General features: G+C 42.7%; 1 protein-coding gene across 1 annotated transcript; it reads right to left on the minus strand.

Moving 5' to 3' along the window:
- Nucleotides 1-3,435: 3,435 nt before the first annotated feature.
- Nucleotides 3,436-9,426, minus strand: LOC121922677 (aquaporin-7-like). The gene is made up of 4 exons (XM_042452383.1): nucleotides 9,258-9,426; nucleotides 6,541-6,659; nucleotides 4,884-5,101; nucleotides 3,436-3,936 (listed from the first exon to the last, which is right to left on the minus strand). Exons 1-4 carry the CDS (start codon nucleotides 9,385-9,387, stop codon nucleotides 3,738-3,740), a joined length of 666 nt encoding a protein of 221 aa, XP_042308317.1. The 5' UTR covers nucleotides 9,388-9,426; the 3' UTR covers nucleotides 3,436-3,737.
- Between the last annotated feature and the right edge of the window lie 734 nt (nucleotides 9,427-10,160).

Raw genomic sequence — 10,160 nt, forward strand, 5'->3', positions numbered from 1 at the left:
TGTTGGCAGTAAAATTATCCTGCTGTCTCACCAAACATATCTAATCCAAAATCTGGGAAAAATCATTGATGGTACTTGCAGTATGGTAGCATGAAGACAAATAATGTAACTTTTACTGGTAGCAATGTCCTTCAATCTCTTTCAATAGTAGAGGCTTTCAAAAGTGGAAAGACGGCTACCTCCAGAGTACTATGTGGCCGTTTCGACTCACAAGAAGTCTTCATCAGCAATATTGAAACATTCTATACTGCAAGTACCATCAATGATTTTTCCCAGATTTTGGATTAGATATGTTCTGTGAGACAGCAGGATAATTTTACTGCCAACACTTTGGACGTTTATCTTATTGGTTTGGACTATCTATGATATTTATAAGGATACAGCATAGTTTTTTTTCCTATTTGTATACTGTTGTTCGACTTCTTAATACTGAGATTCAATATTGTTAATACATATGCATATATTTTGAAAATTAGATACGTCTCTGTTTCAGTTATGCTAATTATTTTCATTATCTACCCTTGTTTCCCTCCTTCTTTGACAATTATAGTGTAAGCTTGCTGCTCGTTGGTTTGTTTAGTCCAAAAGTTGCGAGCTGTGAGTCTTCAAGCTGTCTACACAATGCCATCAATCCCGCTGCCTGCCTGTGCCACTTGTGGCACACAGCTCACATATTACAGTCCGGTGCAAGATCAGGATTTTCTATGTGTTTTCCAAAACAGCATCTTTAATCTGCAAATGCTCTTCCAATCTTGCCTTTTTGGTGAAGTCCACTTTCTCCAGTTGCTTTTGAAGGTCTGTTTTCTGGTCACATGTCTCCAAAGGGGCTTTTTGTATAAGATCCACCCAGGAAATGACTATTGTCTCAGAATTACATCCTCCACTTCATTTTCACGTTTCAATGTTTTGAAAAGCAGCCAGAGCAGTGAGCTGAACATCAGCCTGACCACAGGACATAGAATCATAGAGTTGCAAGTGGTCCTAGATGCCACCAAGTCCACCCTGCTGCTTAATGCAAAAATATCCAGCTAAAGTATCCCCAGCAGGTAGCTGTCCAGACTTTCTGGAGAGGTCTAGAGGAAGAGGGAAATCTAGGGACTTGTTCACATTACACAATGATAGTAGGTTAATGCCACTTTAATTGCCATGGTTGCAGCTGATGGAATCCTGGGATTTGTAATTTTGTTTGTAATTCTCTAGTGCCTTTGCAAGCTACAGATCCCATGGTTCCATAGGGTTATGCCATTATATCAAAGTGCTCTAACTGTATATATGAAAACGACCCTAGGTTTTGCTCTCTTATACCCCATTCCTACTATAATTCCCTTCCCAAATAGGGCAAACTGAGGGAGTTAGAAAAAGGAATGGAAAGGGGCTCATGTTGAAAAGGAAGCAATGGGGTAATAACAGTCCCCACCTACAAAGATCTCTATAAAACTGGCGAGCGTTGGGTTTAATTTTGTTAGCACTGAACAAAACAAAATTCCTGCCTTTTCTTGTCTGTATCATTAATTTTCTTTTCAGGGAAACTGGAGAGACACCCACCCTGCTTTCTTTCCTTCAATAAAGAAACTAGCTGTCACTAAGTGGCTAGGTTGAAGGATAGCTATGAAGGAACTAGACAAGATCCTGAAGTGTAAACATACCCATGGATCATCGAATCCTGAAGTTAGGATTGTCCAATGCGATTGTATTTCCCATTTCTATGTACTGTTATGAAAGCTGAACAATGAAGAAAGTAACAGGGAGAAAATCAACTAATTTGAACTGTGCTGGAGGAGAGCTCTACATATATTGTGGATTGCTAAAAGACAAATAAATGAGTTCAAGAGCAAATCAACTTGATCTCTCACTAGAAACCAAGGTGACTAAGCTGAGGCTGTCATACTTTAGCCATCATGAGACATCATGACTCAATAGTAAATGCTTGGTAAAGGTAGAAGGCAGTCGAATCAGAGTTGGATGAGATCACAAGAGCCATCCAGTCCAGCCCCCTGCCATGCAGGAACTCTCAATCAAAGCATTCCCAACAGATGACCATCCAGCCTCTGTTTAAAGACCTCCAAAGAAGAAGACAAGGGAGTGTCTTCCACTTTCAAACAGCTCTTACTCTTGGGAAGTTCTTCCTAATGTTGAGGTGGAATCTCTTTTCCTCTAGTTTGAATCCATTGCTACGGGTCCTACTCTCTGGAGCTGCAGAAAACAAGCTTGCTCCATCATCAATATGATATCCCTTCAAATACTTTAAAAAGGCTATTATATCACCTCTTAACCATCTCTTTTTCAGTATGAACATACCCAGCTCCCCAAGTCTCTCCTCATTAAGGCATGGTTTCCAGTAGGAAAAGAGGAAGATCACATGCCAGATGGAGTCAATCAAGGAAGCCATGGTCCTGACTCTGCAAGACCTCAGCAAAGTGTTGATGACAAAGTGACTTGGAGATCTCTTGGAATCAAAATTGATTTGACAGCAGTTAACAGCAACAAGGTGGCATCAGAGCAGGTTTGTCATGGCATTCCGCTAAGGATGGAAGAGTATGACTTGCTCAAAATCACTCAATGGGTTTCCATAGAGGAACAGGGATTTGAACCTTGGTCTCCCAGAGGCATACCAGAGGTCTCATACAGCACTCAAACCACCATACCCCATTGATTGTTTCTAGCAAGAGACAGCTTAACTTAAATCCAACTGTTCGTCTTAGCTTTGACCCATTAAATCAATGAACATCAGAGTTAAGAAGGTTCCACTGATGCAGTGGGTCTCCTTCAAGTAAGAGTAACATTTGGCTTTTAGGCTATGGAGAAATAAATGTGGCTAGGGGTGCGTGCTGCATTCCTCATTGGCTCCTAGATCAAAAGATTGGCAACTTGCATCTGTGGAACAGCCCAGTTATAATATGGCATCTTAGCCTCTTCTTCCCTTTCCCCAGCAGTTAGATGTTCTGAGCTTCTTGGTAGGATTCCTCCTCACCAATCAGTGCAGTCTTTGTCAAGAATCTCAATACATAAGATCCTGCATGGCTTGAAAATATTCAACAACTACATATCAATTCCAAAAAAGAAGACCTTGATATTGCCATTTTATATAAGGGACACAATTTTACAATGCCATTAATGGGACTTGAGCATCCACATATTTTGGTGTCCACTGGAACAAAACTCCAGTGGCTACCAAAGGCCCACTCTATTTCTGCCTCCCACTATAATGATGCTACTGCCAATATGTGGAAATCCTGTGGACCCTCAGGGCTTGTCGGACTGTAATTCCCATCATTGTTCATGACTGGCTATGGGGACTTGGACTGCTGGGACCTGCAGTGCAACATCTGAAGAGTCACTTGATTTGCACTCTACATTAGGGCAAAGAAGCAGGAACTAGTGATGTGTGGGAATATCTTTCTTTTATTCTTAGGGGCACTGAATATTTATCTCACATATTTATTTTTCTCAAGGTGCCTCTTTTGAACATGCCATTTGAGAATCCCATTCCAAAGGGATTTTTACAAGGCTCTTAAGGTTCACACTGAGATTCAGTGTTGGCAAATTAACTCCAGTCTTCTTCCATTCCATCCAACATTCATGTGCCCCTTTATCCAAGGTGTGCCTTCTTCCTCTGAAATACCCACAATGGCTCTATGTGCTTAGATGTCCAATGGTAAATTCAAAATCTTGCAGTCTGTTAAAAGCAGCCATCAAACTGTCCTAAGTCCAGCATCCATGGGATGGGAGCTCTGGTTTCACAACTGGACCTCTGGGGTCCCTCCAGCCTCAAGGTCGTGCTTCCTGTATTTGTCACTCTGGCTGGGTTCCAGTTCTAGTTCCAGTTCCTTCTGGGACCGGTTGTGGAAGTCAATAAGGATGTTGTAGACAAAGACTCCAACCAGGCTTCCCAGCATCGGGGCCACAATGGGGACCCACCACCAGCAATTGGCAGCACTGAAAGAAAAGATGACACTCAGTTGAGCTGGTCCTAGAAGACACCCAGAGAAGACATAGATGGTAGATGGGCAAAGTGTGCCACTGGCCATTTTTGTTGACACAAGGCAAATTATCAAAAATTAAAACAGAGGTAAAAGGTGTGTGCATGTGTGTGCATGTGTGTATATTCTCCCTGCACACACACACATACCTATGATAGATAAACAGACATGTATGAGGGTGTACAGAGAGAGAGTTTGTGTATGTGTGTTGTATGTAGTGTGTATATTACAAACACACACAATGTTGTCGTGTGCCTTCAAATCATTTCTGATTTATAATGACCCTAAGGCGAAGCTATCTTAGGGTTTTCTTGGCAAAATTTGTCCAGAGCAGGATTGCCCATGCCTCCCACTATATATTCTACAGTTTGAATCTTCCTTATCTGAAATATTTGGGACCAGAAGAGTTATGGATTTCAGCTTTTTCAGGTTTCGGAATATTTGCATATACATTTATTGGAGAAGCAGCCCAAATATAAACATGATATCCATTTATATTTTGTACCTTATACGCAAAGCCTGAATGCAGTTTTATAGACAATGTTTTTAATAATTTTGTGTGTACACTGAACTCTCAAAAAGCAAAGGTGTCACCCACATGGACAATTTTGGATTTTGTTGGATTTTGGAGTTCCAGATAAGGGAGACTGTACATACTGCATCTACACTGTACACATTCTCTCACACTCCATGCTACTTTTTCTTTCTCTCTCTTTTTCTATGCATCCAGCACTCAAACACATTGAAAATATACACATACAGTGTGTGTGTGTGAAAATGCAACTCTCATCCATCCTAACCACTGGAGGCAATAATAAAGGGTTTATGGGAGCTACAGTTCCAAAACAAAACAAAAATGTGGCAGGGCCACAGTTACCCAGCCTTGTAATGAGTTTGACTCACCTGAAGACTTCCGGTCCCCAGCCAGCGATGGCAGTGAAAATCCTTGGTGGCAAATCCCGGGAAGGGTTGATGGCATAGCCGGTGTTCATCCCCATGGACATGCCGATTCCCACAACAAGAAGTCCAGTGATGAAAGCGCCGGTGCCATGTAGGGCTGCTGCATTCTTTGTGTCATTGATAGCGAGGATGCCAACCAAAAGAATACAGGTGGCAATGAACTGGAGGGATGGGGTTGGCAAGAAGGGAGGGTATAGAGAGAGCCCAACAGTCAAAATTTGAAAGGCTTCTTGAATCAAGACATCACATAGAGGGGGGCAGCAAGAACAGACCATGACACTCCTTTCCTATATCTTGGCACAAAGTTCCTTCACAAGCCCACCCAATGGTGACTCCCATGTGAGGGCAGAAGTGAATACAAGCTAGGTTTTAAAGGTGTTGTTGAACTTATCTCCCAAATAGGTCCAGCACCCTAGATTTTGACCCAGCACACAAATCGATCCAGCGCCCTAGGATTTGGGGGCTGATGGAAAATTTCATGGGAGACAGAATTCTTATTTGGGGGCAATTCCTTCATTTTGCCACACACACCTCAGCTATGCCCCTGCCCCAGCCCTTGCGAATATATTAAATAGACACAGAACTGTGTGTCTGAGACTCTAAAAAATCTGAGAACCTGGGATCTGTAGCTTGTTGGGGGAACCAGAGCTCTCTGACAGAGAAGTCCAAATAGCTCACAAAACTACAAATCCCATGATTCCATAGCATTGATCCATGGTAGTTAAAACTGTGTCAAGCTGCATTAATTCTGCAATGTGGATGCACTCTGAGAAAGGTGTAAGGAACTTATTGCATAGGGTGAAAACCCTGGCTTACCTTTCAGTCCTAATTCAGAAGGCAGCCAGGTGTTATCGCAAAGAAATCATTGCTGAATTGCCACCCGGGTCCATCCTGGATATAGCCTGGGTCCTGTAATCCACTTCTGAGACCATTTTTAGAAATTGGAAGATTTCTTACAGGACCTGGGCTGCATCTGGGACAGACCCGGGCAGCAATTCGGCAGCGATTTCTTTGCAGTAACACCCGGCTGCCTCCCGAATTAGGACTGAATTTGGGAAAGGTAAGCCAAGGTTTTAACCCCCATGCAATAAGATGTCAGAGCAAATGCAAAACCAACAGCTCAAATGGCAAAAGGTTTGGGGCAAGGGACTTTCAGTATGATGTGCAAAGGATGGAAGTCCACAAGCACTGGCCTTGACTACTGTATATTCTCATATATAAGTAGAAATTTTAGCCAAAAAATTGAATGGCAAGAGTACAATCTGTCCTGGAAGCACTGACCCCCTTCTGTTCTCTTATCTATCCAGCCTTTAGTGTGAGCAAAAACCGTCATGCCTGCTGGAATTTTGTAAGTTATTTGGCATTGTTTTCTTTTGCTTCATCCTTTAAATCCTTTGTTACATGCCCCTAAATTTCACCCTCAACATATTCACAGATCATATCAAAAGCCATAAGTTTGGCCCCAAAACCTGTCCTCAGCTAATACATGAAGTTGACTTATAGTTGAGTATATACTTTATGTTCTGTGCCCCCTCCCTCAGGGCCCCACAATTGTAGGTTTCACAGCTAAGTTATTAGCAGTCAATCCTTGCTCACTGACCTCATTAAAAAAGCCACCCCATAGAGACACGTATGGGGCTGGGTAGGTGGAAAAGATCCCTGCGGTGGCAGTAGGCCCAGTTACGGTCAGGTTTCCTCCAGTGTAATCCTGTAGAGCCTCTAAAATGGAAGGAGAAACAACCAAGTTAAGCACTTGAACAAGGACAAAGAAAGCGCCAGTCCAGGAGATGGCAAAACTGAAGAAGCAAGGCCTTCTCTGCTGTGGCACCCAAATTATATGGAATATCCTCCACTTTGGTGCCAAGCAAAAACATGGGTTTTTAATGCAGCCTTTGGGCAGATTGAATATCCCTTATCAAAAATGCTTGGGACCAGAAGTGTTTCAGATTTTTTCAGATTTTGGAATATTTACATATACATATATAATGACAAATGGGACCAAAGTCTAAACACAAAATTCACTTATGTTTCACATACACATTATCCACAAAGCCTAAAGGTAATTTTATACACAATATTTTTATTTCCTTGCCATCAACAACAGAACAATACACAGATTAACATGGGAATCACTCCTCCCTACCGCACACACGCACGCACATGCATATATATATATATATATATATATATATACACACACACACACACAACACTCTTCCATGCCAGCATTCTCTGAAGGTGCCAGCCACAGATGCTGGTGAAACGTCAGGAATAAACTCTTCTAGAACATGGCCACATAGCCCGGAAAACACACAAAAAACTAAGTTTGACACCACTTTAACTTCCATGGCTTAATGCTGTGGAATTGTGGGATTTGTAGTTTGGTGGGGGGGCACCAGAGCTCTCTGATAAGGAAGGCTAAACATCTTTTAAAACTACAAATCCCAGAATTCCATAGCATTGAGACATGGCAATCAAAGCTTTATTTCTGCAGTGTAGGTACACTCTTAGCCAAGGAATCCTCAGAGGTGGCTTTGTCAGTTCCCTCCTCTGAACTATAGCCTTTAGCACCCTGGTGTTCGTTGGTGGTCTCTCATCCAAGCACTAACCAGAGCTGAGCCTACTTAGCTTCCAAGATCAGACAGGACCTGGAGCCTTTATGGTATTTAGCCTGACTGATGAATTACCTCCCTAATAAACAGTGAATTCTATCTGATTATTAATAATAAATAATAATAATTTTTATTTATAGCCCGCTTTTCCAGGGTAGATCAAAGCGGGTTACAACAAGGCAAAAGAAATACAAAAACAGAATACAAGACATACAATATAAACATCATAAAACCAGCTCATTACGTTTAAAACACTATAAAATACAACAGCATAAAAAAACAGAAAAAACAGACTAGCTGAATAAAACCATTGTATAACAGAGGAGAACAGCATGAAGTCAGGACACATGGGGGAAAGCTTGTCGGAAGAGAAAAGTCTTTAATTCCTTCCTATAGAGATCAAGAGAGGTGACGGAGCGGAGCTCGTCGGGAAGAGAGTTCCAGAGCTGCGGGGCCGAGATGGAAAACACCCTTTGTGCAATCAAGGTGTATTTTGACTTAGGAACCCTTAACAAATGCTTCCCGGCTGATCTGAGAGTGTGGGGCGGATTATATGGGGAGAGGCGGTCCTCCAAGTACCCTGGGCCAAAGCCATTTAGGGCTTTATAGGTTATAACCAACACCTTGTATTGCGCCCGGAAGCGAATAGGCAGCCAATGTAGATCTTGCAGGATAGGTGTTATATGGCTGGTCCTGGAGCATCCAGTGACCAACCTAGCTGCCATATTCTGTACTAATTGAAGCTTCCAGCTATGGTACAAGGGTTGCCCCATGTAGAGCGCATTACAGAAATCCAACCGAGAGGTTACCAGAGCATGTACCACCGTTTCAAGGTCCCCCTGGCCAAGGTAGGGTCGCAGCTGGCGTATCAGCTGAAGCTGATAACAGGTGCCCCTGACCGTCGCATCCACCTGAGATGTAAGGTGGAGCGACGAATCCAGAAGCACCCCAAACTGCGAACAGAGTCCTTCAGGGGAAGCGTAACCCCATTCAGGACAGGTGGATAAATTTCCATCCCTGGACCCGAGGAACCTATCACGAACACTTCCGTTTTCTCTGGAATCAAACTGAGCCTGTTTTCCCTCATCCAGCCCATTACCAACTCCAAGCAGGCATTTAGAGGAGAGATGCCATCCCTATTTACTGCATCAGTCGGGGACACAGAGAAACATATTTGGGTGTCATCAGCGTACTGATAACACCGCACCCCGTGTCTCCGGATGATCTCTCCCAGCGGTTTCATGTAAATGTTGAATAGCATGGGGGACAGAATAGCTCCTTGAGGGATACACTCCACAGGTTACTAGAAGGCACATAAATACACACAATACATCAGTCTCCTGTTGGGTTGTGCTAGTCTGGGAGGCCTTATTTTCATGCAGACTGTTAAGCCACTCTGATAGCCATTAGGGCTGAAGGGCGGGGTATAAATACCATAAATAAATAAATAAATTGCTGCATCCATTGACCACCAATGATGCTTCTCTTGTAGCCATGACGTGTGTCAATTTTCAGCACCAAACAAAGATTTTGGTAGGGCTGGAACTGTAGCCTGTTCTTGTGCAGAACACCATCCACCCTCTTTGTATCTAATGTATTATTCCTGACATGTTCCAAGGCCATTAATAACAACCGCTTAAAGCATAGTGTTTCTTCCTTGTACTTCTCAGGTTCTGCTAGAAGGATGGGTGAGGAAGCAACATACCGTAGTACATTACAAAAACAGTACAGGCAGCGAGGAAGGAGCCCACAAACTGGCCAATCACATATGCTGGAAGCTTGTACCACTGGAGTCTTCCTGTCAGGCAGTTTGCAAAGGTAATGGAGGCATTCATATGAGCACCTGTCAGCAGCAAAAACAAGGGCAATGCAAGAGTAATTATTATTACACAATGACAACATGGCCATCATCATCAATAACAACTGTATTACAGTGCTCCCTCCACATTTCCTAGGTTTAGGGGTGAAGGACCCCCGTGGATGTGGAAAAAATGCAAATAAAAAAAGATCTTTTTACTGAGAGAACAGCTCTCTAGGGATCTCCAGGTCCTCCAGTGCAATTCTATGGTCAACATGTTGATCATAAAATCATGCTGGATGATCTACAAATGCCTAGAGAAGCATTTTCTCTAGGGACTTTTAGGTTCTCCAGCACACTCTATGGTCAACTTTTGGCAGAGTTGCGCTGGAGGACCTACAGATTCCTAGAGAGAACATATTAATCAAAACCACAAAGAAGCAAATCTGCAAGAGTCAACGCCACAAATGTCAAGGGCCAACTGTACTTGATATTATCCCATACACTTTGTCAATGTTTACTAAAGATCTTTTCTCAAACAAAAAAAGTACAATAAAATCACAGAAGCTGAGACTGCCACAATGTAAATCTCTCCCTGTGGCACTGATTGTGTTACACAACTGTTGTGCTGAATGGCAACATTGACTGGAAATGTACAGTAGAATTGCATACACAACCTCTGTTTTATTATCTTTGTCTGAATATGGCTGTTCTACACCAGTCAAAAAATGTCCTACTCATCGCATAGGGAAACGTATGTGCAAGCGCAAGGCCCTAACAGGATTATGCCCTCCCCACTAGAAAAAAAAA

This window comes from Sceloporus undulatus, chromosome 2, assembly GCF_019175285.1.
Source record: "Sceloporus undulatus isolate JIND9_A2432 ecotype Alabama chromosome 2, SceUnd_v1.1, whole genome shotgun sequence".
NCBI classification, from domain to species: Eukaryota; Metazoa; Chordata; class Lepidosauria; order Squamata; family Phrynosomatidae; genus Sceloporus; species Sceloporus undulatus.

What these genes read in the sequence shown, in the direction of transcription:
- LOC121922677 (XM_042452383.1), bottom strand. Translation starts at nt 9,387, where the DNA reads ATGAATGCCTCCATTACCTTTGCAAACTGCCTGACAGGAAGACTCCAG. An exon ending in TGTTTTTGTAATGTACTACG is followed by an intron (nt 6,660 to 9,257) that starts GTATGTTGCTTC and finishes CTTCCATTTTAG; the next exon opens with AGGCTCTACAGGATTACACT. An exon ending in TGGGGACCGGAAGTCTTCAG is followed by an intron (nt 3,937 to 4,883) that starts GTGAGTCAAACT and finishes CTTTTCTTTCAG; the next exon opens with TGCTGCCAATTGCTGGTGGT.